Below are 18,645 nucleotides of genomic sequence, written 5' to 3'. Positions count from 1 at the left end.
TTGACAATACATACTATTGGTATATATATATTTTAATAACATTAGTGAAAAAAATATATAAAAAATAACAAAACCTTTTAATTTAAGATGGTCGCTTTGTTATAAATTATACATTTAATTCCATGTTTCGTTATTTTTATTATTAAATAACAACTAAATAGTAATGCTTTAAACAAGTAGTTTCAGAAATGAAATGTTTTCTAGACCTGTTTAAAAGAATCATGATTTTTAATTCAAACAAATGAAAATGGGCAAAAACAAGCAAATATACTTAAAAATATTTATTATCAAAATCCAGGTGGGGGATGTTTACAAAGAAATTCTTTCAAGACTAAAGGATATAAGGCAAGAAACTTGAATCGTTCACCCATTTGATCTGGCATGGTGAGCATTTCATATCCAGACTTTAAGGACTTTACAGTTTCATTAGAGGCATTTTCTATTAATTTCTAAAATGAATAAATACAGACATTAGTAATTATTTTCAATTAATAGAGTTGATTGATTAAGATAAATTTATGAACATTGTTATAATTTCTTACTCTGTTCATTATAAATAAGACAGTGTGATTTTTCATAAATGGACTTTAATTATTAATTGCAATCGATTATCAAATAAATATTAATAATGTGAGTATAATTACTTGCTGCGAAGTGTTATGATTAGTTGATATACAATTTATTATGTTGTAAAAACAATCAATGACTCCATCTACTCCAAATTGAGTTTTTATTTTAATTGCTAGTTAAGAATTTTAGCATAACATACATATTTTTACACAAAAATGTTTTGTATATATGATGGGTTTAGGGAAACATAATGAGAAACCACACTGTTTCATTGGGTTGTATTCTTACAATGAACTTTTCTTTCATATAGTTTAAAAATAAACACTTTCAACTTTTCCATTAGAAAACAGCACAATTCTCAGAAATATCTTATTAAAAATAGTTGTTTTACCAAAAATACTCTATCCCAATCAATTTGAGTATGTGGCTTAGTATTAAATGAAAAAAAATTCAAACACAGCTCATCTTTTACCACATCATTCCTGGAACACTATTAATACAAATTATGGTGGCTCAGGGGATAGAGTCCTCGCCTCCCAATGAGGTTTTCCGGGTTTGATCCCAGCGATAGCAAGTCAATTCGAATTCTGCACCCGACCACAGTGCTGACGTAAAATATCCTCAGAGGTAGTTCTGCTAGCCCTTGCCGTTAGGCTAACCGAGGAAGGTTTTTCTGTTTTTTTTTCTCCATGTAACGCAAATGTGCTGTAGTTCCATCAGAAAATCCTCCATGAAGACAAACGACTCCCACTACTTGATCCAGGAGTTCTTTTGTCTTCTGAATTGGATTTAAAATTACAAGGGAACCGAGTTGAACATTAGTAGCCATAAGACCTAAATTGGGTCGTTTGTTCAACGACGGTAACATATATATATATACAGTCAAACTCCGCTATAGTGAACCTTCAAGGGACTGAAATTTTGCCGTCACTATAACCGGGAGTTCACTATATCCGTTAAGCAGGTAATTTAACCAATGGTTCCCTAACTCCTCCCTTTTATTGCACATTATTCAAATAAATGACTGAAAAATATTATGTAGTAGCAAAAAATGTGTTATTTTTCATTACTCTTCGTCTTGCGTGCAAAAAAAAAATTAGTAATATTTAGCTGATGGGCAATCCTCAACATCAGATATGGAAACACTTCCTGACTCTCAAATAATTTTTCCGGAATTTATGTTATTCCGCTTTTTAAACCTGTCTAACCAGCCATTCGAGAACATAAAAGTATTTTCATAAAATCGCTTAGAAAATTCATCGACATTTGTCCAGATATTGGAATATTGCAGCTTCTTCGAATGGTGAACCACTTCAGTAATGCTTCTTTAACATCCTTGTGATCTGCTTTTCTCATATTTTTTCTGCTATCTAAATTTTTTTCATGGGCAGAAATTATTAATTACCTATTTTTCTATATGTTACAAACTGCAGTTTATATTCTAATATAATAGTTTATATTCCCTGCAAATATCAACTTGATTGCATCCATTTTCAATTTTTCAGATTATGCCCATTTTATCATCAATGGAGAATGCATATTGATCCCACTGACACCTTACAGGTGCATCATCTGCCAGGGTTTGTTTAAGGATTGGAAAGTGAAATAAAAGAAGCAAACAAGACAAAATGCTTATCGCTACATTCCAATCTATAGATGGTTTTAAACATTGGTATATGCATTTATTTTGAAGTAGAAATTTCAAAATTATTCCAAAAAAATAAAGAAGAAAATCAGTCGAAGACAGAAACAAGTTCATTATATCCAACTTCTTCACTTTTTTGGTTCACTATATCCACAAAAAATAACATTATATGTGGCAAGGCACGGGACCGAACATTTCGCTCACTATATCCGGGAGTTCACTATAGCGGGGTTTGACTGTATAATACAAATCATGTTATAATGCAAAAAAAAAAAAAATTAATAATAATAAGTGCAAAAAAATGGGTCATTTACAAATTATTAATAACAAAAATAGATTAAAAGGCTGATATTGAAAATAAAACTTTAAGAAGACGCTATGCTATGGAAGAAACCTATTAAGACGACTTCGCCTTCATCAGTAATTTAAAATACAGAGAAAAGGGGGCTGAGTTAAACTAAGAGAAAACTATTAAGTTTCGAATGCTGAAACCTTTTTCATGCAAAATATTACTTACCTTCTCTATAACAGCAGCTAATCTTACCATAATTTGTTACCAATTTGCTGTTTTGAAAAAAAAAATTTCAGCATTTAAAACTTTATAGTTTATTCTTTATTTATCATAACTAATTTTTTTCTACAGTTTAAATTTTATAGTATTGTAGTCGAAAGAGAATTTTCCAAGAAGAACCCAATGTATAGCGTTTCCTTAAGCTAACTAATTTTCTAGTACTTCTTACAATATGTAACACTGTGAATAAGAAAAGTGTTTGTCACAATTAATCATAGAGATATTTGTACCTTTAATCGAATTTCTATACCCATATTGTGGAGAAAATCTGCTTGTTTTACAGGACCATATACAACAGCTGCAAAAAAAAGGAGAATGTAAGCAGATTTTAAATATTTATATATGGACTTTAAATATTTAAATAAAATGAAAATATGGGAGATAAGAGAAGATTTTAAGAGTGTTATGATCTAATTTTTAAATAAATAAATTGTTTTTCTTAAAATCTTAAAAAATGATAGACTAATACAGATAGATACTAAAAGAATTAAGAGTTTAAATATAAACCATCATATAATGGAGCTACTATTTTCACTAAAATATAAATGCAAAAAATATGTGATAAAAATAAAAATATGGAAGTTAAAGAGAAGCTTTTTAACAGTGTTACGATCTAATTTTAAAATAAATAATTTTTCTTAAAATCCTAAAAAATGACAGACTCATACAGATAGATACAAAAAATATTAAAAGTTTAAATATAAACTATTCTACAATGGAACCACTATATTAACTAAAATATAAATTTAAAAAAATGTGTTATATGAAATAGAAATATGGAAGACAAGAGAAGCTTTGTAAGAGTGTTAAAATCAAATTTTTAAATAAATATATTGTTTTTCTTAAAATCTGAAAAAATGATAGACTCATATAGATAGATACTAAAAAAATTAGGAGTTTAAAAAATTCATAAAGAAATTTTGAAAAATATAGAGACTCTTAATATTTATTAGATTTAAAAAATTTATTTACAATAATAAGCATAACTTAGAAGTGACTAATATCAGCTTTTCATCCTTAACTCTAAAAAGTTATGAATTTTACATAATTCAATTCTTTGAAGTCTAATTTCGAGAAAAAGAATTTTAAACTAATCTATCACACATACAAATATTTACTATCAGAATTAAGAAGAGATAATATATAATTGATAAGATAATAAAATAAATAAAATTGAAAATGGAAATGAATCTTTTCTAAATGCTACAAAAATAATAACAATATCTAAATTTCTATTAAATATGAATGGATATGAATCCACATTAACACTTCAATTAACACATTGTAGTTCATACATGTAAACTGCTGTTTGTAGAAAATGCAACACCATGAAAGAATCATCAGAATCAAATGAAATTTAATGCAGAAACGACTTGTACTGATACAAATAAATGATGAAATTTTCAAAACAAAAGAAACAAATTAAGCGTCCGAAATCAGTATTTGGTGCAGCCACCACGCGCTGCAATAAGTGCTGCTATACGACGTGGCATGGAGTCAAACAGATGTTGAATATCTGCTTGAGGAAGAGAATTCCATATCGCTTGTATGCGCAACCAAAGTTCGTCTTTGGAAACTGCAGGACGCGGATCACGAGTGAGACGCCGACCAACCATATCCCACACGTGCTCAATAGGCGACATATCCAGCGAATAAGCAAGCCAAGGAAGAAGTTGCATGCGTTGTGCTGAACAGAAGTCTCTAACAGTCCGCGCAACATGTGGGCGTGCATTATCCTGCTGAAAGATAGCTCCAGGGATGCCTTGAAGGAAAGGAACGACTTCGGGCTGTAGCACTTCACGGACGTATCTGTTGCTATTGAGATTACCCTCAATTCGTATCAAATTGGATCGTCCATGATACGAAATCGCACCCCAGACCATAACTCCGGGTGTTCGACCACTATGTCGTTCAATAATACACTCAGGAAGGCAGCGTTGACCGGCATAACGTCTAACACGAACACGGCCATCATGGGTCCACAAATTGAAGCGTGATTCATCTGAAAAGACAACTTGGTGCCAATCAGCTCGCCAGTCTCTGTGCTCAAGAGCCCACTGCCGACGCAGCCGTCGATGATCCGCCGTGAGGGGAATCCTGTATAATGGCACCCTTGCACGCAATCCACGGCGCAGCAGACGACGACGAATTGACGAAGCCGACAATTGTACACCTGTAGCAGTAGACCAATGTGCTGCCAGCTGCCTGGAGGAAGCTGTGCGATCATTCACCGCCATGCGGAGCAGGTGTCGATCATCGCGCTCTGACGTCACCTTCTGTCGTCCAGTGCCTGTTTTTCGAGTTGTTCGGTGCTCGTCGGTCCACTGCTTCCAAACTCGCATCACTGTGGAACTGTTCCGCTGCATACGAGCTGCTATTGCGCGATAGGAAAATCCTCCTTCTCGAAGGCCGATTATCCTCCCTCGTTCAAACTCCGTAAGTTGCTTGAATTTCTTATTCTTCCGTCGTGGAGGCATACTCAGGTCTCACTAAACGTTTGCCACTAACAAATAATCATAGACTATTTTCAACGTCCCGCTACAGCACTTTATTTATACGCTTTCAGCATCAATTCAGAGGGCGCTGCGCGCGCCACGCACGCGCGATGGCTCTGAAACTTTATTAATTTGCATAATATCCTATAATTGACATTTGCTGCGAATTTCATTTGATTCTGATGATTCCTTCATGGTGTTGCATTTTCTACAAACAGCAGTTTAGTTCAAATTATGAATGACATTCATCATGCATATTGAATACGAATTATTTCTGATTTCTTTCTTTCAGAACTAATGAAAAAAATTTTATTTTACATTTATACTGAATTATTTTCTCATAATAACCATAATATGTTTTTTGCTACAATGGATAGAATATTTTCACCATTTTGCTTATTTTGAAATAGAATATTTTAAGACATTATTATCTCACCTTTTTCACAAGCATGTTCAGTTAAAAATGCAAAATCCACATCAGCAGTCAAATCTGCTTCTCCAGAACACTTCAATGGATCATGCAGTTTGTGATTTTTAAAACTCTGAATGAAAAAAAAAAACATTATAAATTACCTAAATAAAAATTTATATATAAAAAAAATGAAAGTTAAAAATAATACTAATACATTCAACACTTTTTAGTATCATCATTTAAAGCAATTCATTTAAAAAGCCTGACAATGGTTTCATGGGCTCAAGAACAAAATTTACTCTTGGCACCTTCTTCAAAACACAAAAAGTTTTGTATTTTCCTCAGATTCTTATTAAATTGTTTATGTATATTTCATAAGACTCTGAAAATTCTTTTTTAAAATTGTAGTTTACAGATTCATTTCTATAACATCTATTTTTATAACTCAATTAAAATATTAACTTTCACTTGTTTTATTAGTATTTATTTCTACTGAAAACAAAACCTTTGCTCGTTTATATTACTTATTTTATATTTATAAAAAAAGAATTCTTTGCAGCTTTTTTAATTATTTAAAACAAAGAACACAACATTTATTGTAAGGAATAAAACTGTTATATGTTTAATATTATTACACGATACGTAGGACATATCCTACAAAGTAAGAGAGCCTGAACTTTCTGACAGCAATATATAGGAGATAATAGGGATAGGATACAATTGAATTTATAGCACTGATGTAAAAAAAAAATTTATGCATAAAATATTTTTTTAAGTTAGAATAATAAATTAGAAGAATTATCACCTTTAATTAAAAAGTTTTTAATGATAAGATTTAGCTTAATCATGACAACTGCAAAGTTAATTCTCTGGGCATCGTACTAAAATAGTAACTCAAAAAATATTTCCTTAATTAGCCAAGTTTATAAATGGAACACTTAAGTATTATTATTTTTAAACAAATACATAATAAAAGGAATTTTAAAAATATTCAACTTCAAAACTAAAAAAAAAAAGATTTTTTATTCAATTTTTTTTTTTTTTTTTTTTTTTTTTTTTTTTTTTTTGGTGATTTAAATCTGCTTTTCTATCTCTTTATGAGTACCTTACTGGCAAATTTGGAAAGCTGCAATATTTATGAAATGAATCATTACATAGTTAAGAATTATCAAATGCTATCACAAGAATATTATTAACTTCTATATTTAATATGGTGTTATACATGAAAATTATTATTTACTTTACCTAGGCATTGCATACATTGACAAATTCTCCTTAACATAGTAAGGTTTGGCAAATATAAAACATGTGAAACAAAACAGAAAATTATTTTCTCTTTCTTTTCTTTATTCAAAAAAGAGAACTAAATTCATGACTAAAGAAAAAAAAATTTCTCTCTCAGGGTGCGTAGCCAAATTATTTAACAAAAAATAAGCACCTTTTAAGCACTTTAAAAAAAAATCATAATTAGGCAGGATTGGAAAGTGTTTGACAATTAACGGTTTTATCTTGTTTTAACCGTCATGTCAAAAAAAAAAACTTTTGGTATTGTTTTTAGCAATTGTCAAAAATCATGAAATTTTTAATCATGTAAAAGGAATGGCGCTTTCATACGCTACGGACTGACAACAAGTCGAAATAGATTGGGGTTGAATTAATTGTGAAAATATTGAATAGAACAATATGAACTGTGTCTTTTTGCATAATTCGAGGCGAAAATCAACATAGTAAAACAAAAATCTCATTTTGAGAAAGGGAAAATTAAGCACTTTTTAAAAACACCCAATGAAAAACGCACCTTTAAGGGCTTTTAAAAAAACGAAAATAAGCAGCTTTAAGCACTTTTTAAAAACGCTAAGCACCCTGTCTCTGTTCAATACAATTGTTTAGGAAACAAAAATAATTCAATAACTGTCTTATTTGATTATTATTACTAATATTCTATTATATTAGGAATAAAAAGATCAGTGTAAGGAATAACAGAAAATGGTCCTTAAACTTGAAAAAAAATAATTATTATTAAAATAGCAAATTGAGCAGGCAATATGTGAAAAGTTTATCTTTTTATAATTTAACAGTTAATTTTCGCTATTGAATCCCACTTTATTCGCAACATTTTACAACTTCAAATGAAGTAGATACCATGAAATAGAACTTGATGAACCAATTTTAACTTAGAAACTTTGACTTATTTTAAAATTCCTGAAGAACTCAAAAAAATATGAAACAGAAAATTATTCATCAACAAACTAAGATTTTTTTTAAAGTTTCATTTGTGAATTAATAATGCTTTTTATCAAAACTTTAATAAGGAATAAAATTATTAAAATAGTAACTTACCCTAAATGTATCAGTTTTTGTTCCTTCGTGACCATAATCAATAATTAAAGTTATTCCCCCATCTTCTTCCATTCTTTTTAGAATCCTGTCTAACAGAATACCAGAATCTGGAGAAATTTCCATGTGATCTCTTTCTTCATTTTCCTATAATTTAATTATGACAGAATATTATGTTAATTATTAATCAATAATTACTTAAAAATTACTTCCACAATCCCAAAACAAAACATTTTTTTTCAATTACCTGAGAACAGAAGAATCAATTACAAAGTATTAAAAATAGCTTTCTTTTTTTAACTTGTCAATAATCTTTTAAACTGATATAACTCTGTTTATAAGATATTTATCTACAGGTACAAATATATTAATGCCAATTGAATATATTTAAGTGGTAAGAGAATTTCTAAGAACTGTTCCCAAAATTTGACTATAATTTTTACCAGTTTTTTGAGATGATATAACCAATATTCCAAGCAGATGAAAAAGAATTTTGTGAAACAGGTAACTATTGTAATTACATAAAAATACAGAGTAAGCAGATTAAAAGGAAACTAGATTTTGTTCTTGAGATCATAAACAATATAAAAATGTAATTTGATAACAACATATTTTAAAATATGCATTAATCTTTGTATATGTTTTTGTCACATAAGGCAATAATAAATCCTAAAGATCTTACATTTTTGTTCTATTGCCTTACATCCTTGATAACTAGGTGGAAAAAAAAATTCTGCAAAAATGTGGTCCTTTATGAATATTTTATCCTACATGCACTTGGTAATTCAAAAATTTTACAGACAAAATTTTACAAACATTTACAAACAAATTTTACAAACATTTACAAACAAATTTTACAAAAACAATTGTATGTTTATTCGTACAAAAATATTTTTTTGTTATTTAAAATATCTCAAAAATTAAATAGCATATTAGATTTAGATTCTCAGATTAATAAGATAGCATCTTATTAGGTGAAAATCTGATCACAAAATAAAACTGATTTATGTGTTTCATTTTATATCAAAATACAAGGCCAAAAAAAAAAAAATATTTTCTTAAAAAGGGAGGAAAAACTTCTAACTTCATATGTTAAATTATAGGGCAAAATCAGGAAATTTTGCTGCTGGCCAATAGCTAGCAATAGCCAATAGAAATAGCATTTTTAACAATGACCACATTTTAAAACATGTGGTCCCTTTTTCACAAATTTAACGTTTTAAATGATAAAGAAAAACTGTTGATATTAATAACGTTATTTTCTTTGAAGTTTTTTTAAAAATACAATAAATATTACAAGATTCATTCCTAAACTGAATAAAAATTTTCAGAAACAAGTGGAAAAAGTAATTTTTAGAATGTTACAAGATAATTCATAAAAATTCCATATCTATTGAAACAAAATTATATTAAAATGCACATGCGTTGTATATTGGATGAATATAAACAATCTGAAGGTGCAATCTAGAGCATCAATCTGAAAATAAGAGATTAGCACATATTTTTTTACCACCATTTGTTAGATTTAGTCACCCTTCGGGCAGTGGTGGCCTTTAATTTTGCTATATGTCTTAAATACATAAATAACTTTTAAAAATGCCTACATTGAATAAACTAATTTATAGAATATAAACAAGGCTTACAGAAATCAAAAGTTTGGAAGCAGGAGTCTCCATGCGTGACATCACATATTGAAATTCTCCTTCCTTTACATCTATTAAGATTTCTCGCCAACCATTTTCTGTTTTCTAGTAAAAAAATTAGAACTATTTTAAAAGGTGAAATTTAAGATTATCAGAAATTGTAAATTTCTAAAACAGGGAAAGAAAAAGAAGAAAAAACATTGAAAATACCGCCTAGGAAGAAACAGGCTTCTTCACATCCGATTGGAAGGAAAAAAAGAAACTCTTTCCAAAGCAATATCAAATATTAAAACAGTTCTAAATAGTTTACAATTGCAATCTAGTTTAAATAGGCATTAATAAGATTAAATATTAATTTTTAAGCTAATGAATGAATCACTGTTAAAAAAGTGAAAACTGAAAAGCAACAATTCAAAAAATTTTTAAAATTCTATATAAAAATAGTTTCTTTTTAATTAGAAGTGAAAAACTTGGAATTTACTGGTACTATAAATTTAATTTGTTTAAATTCAAAGTATTATTATAATTCTCCTAAACATTTGAATTGGTCTTTTTTAGTTTCTTCTGTTCAATCCAGTTTCTTCCAACATACAAGAAACAGGTTTGCCCTGGATGAAATGACGACCCTGATGATTATAAAAATATAAACTGATGAATTAAATATCTTCTTCTTTCAAGGCACTACAGCCTGTTACAGGCCAAGACCATTCCAAATTAAATGTATATAAAAATATATAAAGACCAAAGTACCTGAAATTTATGTATAGGGAGAGCATCAAAGAACTCATGAGCTAAAAACAATGAAAATCCTTCCGGAACACTTTCTAAGTGATGATGCCATGTCAAGGGTACTTTATACTTTGTTTCCAAAGTTTTGTTATGAAGACCATCCTCTTCTGAGACTTCTACGTTTGGACAAAGCTTTGATCTTTGAACATTACAAAGATATGGACTAGCCTCAATAAAATGAACACTCAAACTAACATTTGAAGTAGTCAGCCGGGTGAAAACCTATAACAAAACACACATTCTTTTAATTTTAGTACAAAATAATTTCAACAAATTTCAGCAGGAACCTCAATCAGTCAACAAAAAAAATATTATTAATTGAAGCATTCACATTATAAAGACAAAAAAGAGTTAAATATATTTTCATAAAAAAAATGTAAAAATCATAGATTTCTTTCTACAAGGGAGCTCTACTTACCTACCTCCCTGATTGTTTCTCATTCAAAATGTTTTTTGCTCTTTTTCTTAAAAGTCAATATTGTTCAAAAACAAAAAAAAGGAAAAAGAGATTAATTTGCTAATAAAATATATGATTCTCATAATTTTATGTAAGAACATTATGTTAATACGCAAATGACCTAAATTTGATTATTTGAAAATTATTATATTCTTTTTCTAGCTTTTTACGGCTTTTTCCCAATTCCATTTGTAATACTTTATTATATTTTTATATCACATAACATACCACATTTTCTTCTAGAAGTTGGGGAACTAAACTACACAAGTAAAGTAAAGCATTCCTACAACAGTACTTATCCAAGTAAAGATCATTATCATAAACTCCTTTTTCAAATTTCTATTTATTATTCCTTACAAATTATTCCTTTATTTATTATTCCTTTTTTTAATCGCTGTCCTTCCTAATAAATGCTAGTAACCAATTTTTTTTTAGGGAAATAACAGAGCTCAAAAAGTATGTTCGAATTCTGAGCTTTGTTTTCATTGGGTTCTAAAATGAACCCCACTTCTCAATTTAAGAGAAAAAACTTTTTATTTTGTTGTCTGCCTATTCAACTTTATTATTCACTGTATGTATTAAAATTTTTCAAAATAATAAAAAGGAAGCACTAGAACATAATTATTAAAATGTAATTATTGAATGAAGCTCTTTTGTTAACATAAATAGTTAAATGGCATCTAATGGGGACACCACATAATCATTAGTGTTAACAGAAAAGCTTTACCATGTAAGGGTTGCAAAAATGAATAATTATTATAAAACATAATTATTAATATTGTTACATTTGTCGTATTTGTCTATTTTGTAATTGTTATCTTTGTCTTATTTATCCAAACTAAAATTGAATTTTTTAATTTTTAAAACCACATTTAGAAATATTTTCTTTTCGTCATCCTACTAAACTAAAGAAAGCATTATTATTGAATCAGTTTTGTATAATTAGTGAACTTCAATTAATTTTTCTAATGTATATGTGATTAGTTTACAATTTGATAGTTAAAGAAAAAATATATCCTTATTCTTAGTTATTTAATAATTTAAAAAAAGCTGCCAACATTTGAAAATTAAAGCTAGAGATATTTGTTCTTTGTATTAAATAATGTTTGTTGTTGTAGTTCATTTTATGTCACACTAGAGCTGCACAGTGGGGTATTGACAATGATCTGCGAAACATCACTGATGATGAATCGAAGACATGCCATCACAATTTTGATCTGCTGCAGAGGGGATGGTACACCTACTGCAATAACCCGACGAACTGCATTTGGAGTCGAACACTTTACGGTTGAACAGTTTGACGAGGACCAATACCATACACCCTCGGACCCCTCGCAGACTGATCCAAGTGGTCCTCCACCTGCACACTGACCGCAGCCAGTGATGCTGGACTTCGGTTAAAGAATAATACAAAATAATAATTATAATTATACAAACTAATTCCTAGGTAAAATAAATATTTTTCAGAATGACTAAAGACTCCATGGGAATGCCTTCAGAATTCTAAACAAAACTAGTGTCATATAGTTATCATTATACTTTATAGTGCATTTTAAAATATTGAAATGTACAATATCTTATTTTCTTCATGGACATTTTTATTTATTTAATAACTACATTAAGAAAAATATTTTTTCAAAGGAGAACAACAATGTTAAATGCCAAGATATAATATTTGACCTACTAATCAAATCTTCACACAATAAACATTATAATTACACTGAAATAACTTTTACTTAGAAAATATCCCTTTAAGCATTTAAAAACACTTAGCACTAAACTTTTCAATAAGAAAAAAAAATTTATAATAGGTAGTGTACAGTTATAATTACATTCCAACTAGATTATTAACAGTAAAAACATCAATAACAGAAGATTTTTAAAAATTGAAGTCAATATCCAAGTGAGATAAAATAAAAAGAAAAGGAAACAAGGAAATAAACTAGAAACTAACATTGGGTTTAAATGGCCTTAGCTTTGAAAGTTTAAAAAATGAATATACACAATTATAATTACACTCCAATGAGATTATTTACTCTGAGAACATCATCAGTCAGTGTGCCCCGACCTGGACCAAATTCAATGAGCTGTAAAGGTTGTGGTTTTCCAATCTTGTACCATTCATTATAAAACCACACACCAATGAGCTAAAATAAATAAAATAAAATTATTAAAATGTTAAGTATTTATTTTAAAATACTAATATTTTATAAGATAAATAAATTAATAACATGAATTTTAAGCTGCTTATTTATAGTTATGGTGCAACAAAAGATGGATTTCTTCATTTTAACGCTATCCAACACACTATATACAGGGTTATTCATAATTCCCTCCGGAGTTTCAAAGCGTTATAGTAAAAATACGAAGACAAATATGGCAAAAAAGAACATATGAAATTATTCCGAAAGTATTCGAGTTTTATATGCCGCGCGAAAGGATAACACGTGCTATCAATAAGATAGACAGTACCATGTTGAGTAGAGTATGGCAGGAACTGGACTATCGCATTGATGTATGCCGTGTGACCAAGGGATCACACATAGAACACCTGTAATGTATGTAAGTAAAACTTGAATAGTTTCGGAATAATTTAATATGTTTCTTTTTTTCATATTCGCCTTCTTTTTTTTTACTATAACGCTTCGAAACCCCGGAGAGAATTATGAATAACCCTGTATATTTACATAGTAACCTATAGGGCCACATTGTCGATCCCCTAATAGGCCTATAATAAAATTGTTCTCATCTAGCAGGCTTAGATGAGAACAATCCCACTGTTTATTAAGCTTTAATTTTGTATCCAATTTATTGTGAGAACAATTTAAGCATTAAAACAAGATCACAAAAGATCAAACTTTGCACTAACAAGGGATAAAAATGGAGGGATAACTGTAAATCTACAACATTTTTAACATTAAATATTTCGTTTAAAAATTAAGAACGATTTACGATTTGTTTTTTGTCTAGTTTTTTCTTTTTCAAAAAACGTATGTTTTTATGGACATATTTAGTATGACGTGACAATTAAGAGGGTTTCTATTAGACTTTAATCTTCACTTTCTTTCTTGAAAGTAAAGTAACTCAAAAACTGAAATGCTTAGCTTTAAAATTTTCTTTTAAAAATTAAGATCGATTTTTATTTTTTCTGTTTTGCTTTTGTATATAACCTTTGTTTTTATAGGCATTTTTATAATAGCACTGTATTTTTAAAAGCATTTCCTATTTACTAATTTCTACTCCTTTTCTGCAATGCTAGACCTATTTTTTAATGTGTTTTGAATTTTTTTTCTAGAAAATACTTTTTTTAGCATTAAAATTTTGTATTAAGAATTAAAAGGATTTTTTTCAGTTTCTTTTTTTTAAACTTTACAACTTTATTAATTTTTTTTAATAGCTGTTAGTCAGTATTTTTTATCTTAAATATTTCTAATTATCTTAATATCTAATTATTTTTATCTCAAACATTTCCATTAAAGGTTTTTTAATTTACCCCATACCTATAATGCTGGTCATTTTTGATTTTTTTTTCAATAATGACTAAACTTATTTCCATATAAAAAATAATATTTATATATGATTTTTTTTTTAAAAAAAGTTGCTATTCGGCTGCCGAATATTCGGTATTTGGCCAAATCACTATTCATGACATTAATGAATTATTTAAATAAAATACTTGAGAAAAGGATATTAATAAAAAATAGAATTTTTATTTTTTTTATTTTACTGCTACTAGAAGACAAGAGGATAAAAAATTTTGTACTTAGTGTGATGCATGTAAAATATAGAAAAAAATATAACAAAATTGGCTGAAATTAAATGCTAAACTTTAAGAAAATGTGTAAAAAATATTTCTATTTTTGTCACTGGTCTATAGTTAAATAACTTTAATCCTAAAATATTGTAAAATCTCCAAAATCATATATCTTTATCATGAAAAAAAATCCCAGTTGATAAATTTGAAATCTAGGAAATAACCATAGCTATCCAAATTAAATATACGAAGCAATATCATGAATTAAAATATTTTTTAATACTTACTTCACCAAATATTTGAGAAATTTCAGGTGAAGTAATGAAATCTCCTTTGCTTCCAAAAACATCCCTTTTCATATAATAGCCCTGTTAAAGATTCAAAACAAATTAATTTTAATAGGGAAAAAATATACATAGGCAATACACTTTTTCTAATGAGAAAAATTTATTCAAACTAGAAATATAAAGTGAAGAAGAAATTCTGAAAAAATTCTTGTATCCTTAATTTATGCAACTTATCATTGACATGAAGTCAGCAATACAACAACAAAGATGGACTTTGTATTTAACTTTGGAACAGCAAACAAATGAATAGAAATAACAACATATTATTTTCAAATTTTTGAAAAAAAATTAAGTGTTTGATTATGGAATGATTTCTAAAAAATTATAGACCCATGAAAATTGTTGTCGAAGTCTTTCAGGTCTATGATTTCCTTTGCCCTCTTATGTTAAAAAATGCTGACTCTACAAAACAATTAGATTGAAAGAATTGGAATAAATAAAGAATCAAGTGATAAGTGATAACAAATTTAAAGGGTAAAAGATTCTCTTTACTTGAAATTAGAGTCTTTTGAATGCAGACCTATTGAAGGAAGTGCCGTTGTAGATAAAAATAGAAAATATTTAAATAATGTTAAGCATAGATACAGAGTATAGCTGTTTCAGTGATAAAGATATCAAATATCCACTTTGCCATGGGCAAAAGAAATCATAGACCTGTAAGACTTTAACAACTATTTTCATGGGTACATATTTTTTAGAAATCATTCCATAATCAAACACTTACATCTTTTTCAAAAATTTGAAAATAATTAATATGTTGCTATTTTTATAATAGTCATTTGTTTGCTGTTCTAAGGTTAAATACAAAGTCCATCTTAGTTGTTGTATTGCCTGACATCATGTTTATTTTTAATTGAACATCAGAAGACAATCAGATTTTATTTTTCTAACACAAGTTTTTATAAATGTAATTAAATTTTAAATATTGACAACTTAAAATATAAAGTACTTATCGCTGATAAAGACTTAAATTTCAGTAACAGTTGGTAGAATTATATAGTTTTTGTAGCTTGAATTGGTCACAGTTGGAATATAATTTAATTACAACTGAGGACAACTTACCTATCTATACTCAAGCTATAATGGTCAGGCCATAATGGCATACAAGAAACTAGTTTTAAAAAAAAGATTTAAAAAACTACGATGATTAAAAATTAATCTCAAAGGATAAAACTGATAGCCATCTCTAAGCAAGCCATTATACATTTTTTAAAAATTTATTCCAAGTATAAGAAAGGCTACTGCATGAAAAGCGTGCCTTATATATATTATGAAGTGGACTGTTTCTTTTTGTTCATACGTTTATTAAAACAAAATTAAAAAAATAAACTATATACATGAAGAAAATTAATGTGGCTGTTGTAATAGCAGTAAACAATGAAAAATAGCTCATGAGAAAGCTTTCAAAGTTCTTCAAGTAATAATCTTTGATTCTCTGACAGTGATGTGAGAGGGATAAATGCGTAGGCATACATTTTTGATACCTAACAAATAGAAAAACATTTTTTACACAACTAGCCCAGTAATGAATTTTTTTCATTTTGAGCATAACAAAACCAGTATGTATAAATACTTTAATTAAAAACTACACATTTCTTAGCATGCAAAATAAGCATAATAAATAATAAGGCAGTTTTAATTACAGAGAAAACAACTACTTACTGAGACAGGAGAAATTAAAACTTCTTTCATGTAATCTGCTACAGTCATTGGCCCTGTTGCTTCTATTTTCATACTCAAGTAATCAAATAATTTTCTGTTGTTCTGGCTGCTGTTACAAAAATTCTGAGCTATGAAAAAAAAAATTAAGAAAAAAATGTGTTTAATATGCAAACAAAATAAAAAGAAGCATAATGAAATACCTAAGTAGTACTTGAAAATGAAAATAAATGTATATATTTTCTTCAAATATGTCATTATATTTCCTTTTGTTAAAATAGATGCAGCAGCCAATTTTTTCAGAAAGATTTTTTTTCCCTTTCAGTTGGCAGCTTCATATTGTTATTGACAGTTTTTTCTACCAACCTTTAGAGATACTGTGATATTAAACATCTATTATTAATATATTCTATTATTGTACTTTCACTATTAATACAGATTTCCTTCAGCCCATTTCCCCCCAGCTTAAAAATAAAAACATTTTTGTTCCCTCATTAATATTAATCACAACAATACTGTCTTATGATTATTGTATAAGTCATAAACATGTAAATTACATACAAAAATGACTCAGTCCATTCATTAATGAAATTCCCTCATTCATTTATAATTACAACAATATTGTCTTATAATTATTGCATAAGTTATAAACATGTAAATTACATACAAAAATGACTCAGTTCATTTATTAATGAAAATGGAATATTTTCATAGTGCCAGCAATAATTACAAGCCGAGTTGGACCCCTAAGATGTTTTTTTCTTTTTTAGATCTTATTTCAATTTCTTGTGGGCCACTGCCTAGAAGTCACAAAAACTTGATGATTAATTTGACAGTCGTATCAAGATTGATATTTTCCTAATGAGGATATATCTTTAAAGTACAGCTTCTCACAGCACTTCATAATCTCTTTACTTTAATGATCTTTTAAATTAAAAGATATGCTACATCAATTCTTTACACAACTCATTTATTTGTTTTCTGCTTATAAAAAGAAAACAAATGTGTAAATAAAAGTTTTGTTACCTATAAAAAGATATTTACGTAGAGAAAAAAGATTAACTTAGAACTTATATGTAATAAGAATAGCAACAGCACACATACAATTTGTAATGAAAAGAAAGCTAAATTAACACACAACTGGCAATATAAACAGTGGGTTAAAGTGTAGAATAGTATACCCTTGTATTGGGTGTACTATTTTACTATATATAAAATATTCCCTTTACTTATTCCCTATATTAAAATATTCCCTAATAAAATATTCCTAGAGCGATTTTTTATTATTAGAAAATCTCACTTGTTAACACCCTGTTTTTCTGCAAGAACATAAAAATTTGCTATAATACAAAGGGAACCCCATAGTAATTTTTTAGCAAATATAATTATAGATTTAAATAATATTTACTTTTAATACAATTTTTTCAAGTACCGCAATTACATAAAAGATTTAAATTGCAATTTTCTATAATTAAATAAGATAGATACAGAACGTGAATAAATCTCTTTTCCAAATAAATAATGCCATATGCACAGTTTAAGATAATTACTCTATGTGTCCGATCAATTTTAACTAAACCATGAAAATTAATATACCTCTTATGAATGCTGGATACCTGAAACGTCTTCTACCATTGCAAAAAATATTTAAAGAATAAAACAAGGTTTTACTTAACATAACTTCAACGAGAAAGTGTTAAATTCTTTCAAAAATGAATATAGTGAGCGTTAAAAATGTTAATAGTAATATAAACTCTTAAAATCATCATATATCTTAATTTTTTTTAATAAGAAATTAATAAATTTTCATTGTGATCAGGATTATTTAATCAAAAAGGGTCGAATCGATCACTGGAAATTGTTTTCAAGAGATTGTTTGTTTACAAATTTCTCTGTACTAAGCAATGAAAGTTAAAGTTACAACAGACGAATAGTTAATGTTATTTATAAATCTTTTTTAGTTATT

The 18,645-nt window shown here is 28.0% G+C and overlaps 1 protein-coding gene across 2 annotated transcripts; it reads right to left on the bottom strand.

The window, feature by feature from the left end:
* Positions 1-266: 266 nt before the first annotated feature.
* On the bottom strand, positions 267-18,578 carry LOC107457185 (protein arginine methyltransferase NDUFAF7, mitochondrial). Of its 2 annotated transcripts, none has more exons than XM_016075285.3 (10): positions 18,276-18,578; positions 16,683-16,810; positions 14,961-15,041; positions 12,956-13,066; positions 10,424-10,684; positions 9,674-9,778; positions 8,034-8,177; positions 5,718-5,823; positions 3,017-3,084; positions 267-449 (listed from the first exon to the last, which is right to left on the bottom strand). In XM_016075285.3, the coding sequence occupies exons 1-10, from the start codon at positions 18,355-18,357 to the stop codon at positions 288-290; spliced, it is 1,248 nt and encodes a 415-aa protein (XP_015930771.1). In that variant the 5' UTR covers positions 18,358-18,578; the 3' UTR covers positions 267-287. The 2 variants fall into 2 exon arrangements, with proteins under 2 accessions (XP_015930771.1, XP_071038528.1); XM_071182427.1 differs by lacking the exon at positions 18,276-18,578 and adding an exon at positions 18,088-18,110.
* Positions 18,579-18,645: the final 67 nt, after the last annotated feature.

Source organism: Parasteatoda tepidariorum, chromosome 4, assembly GCF_982258835.1.
Source record: "Parasteatoda tepidariorum strain Cologne lab strain chromosome 4, Ptep-v5.0, whole genome shotgun sequence".
NCBI classification, from domain to species: Eukaryota; Metazoa; Arthropoda; class Arachnida; order Araneae; family Theridiidae; genus Parasteatoda; species Parasteatoda tepidariorum.
This window is presented reverse-complemented; position numbering and strand designations above follow the sequence as displayed.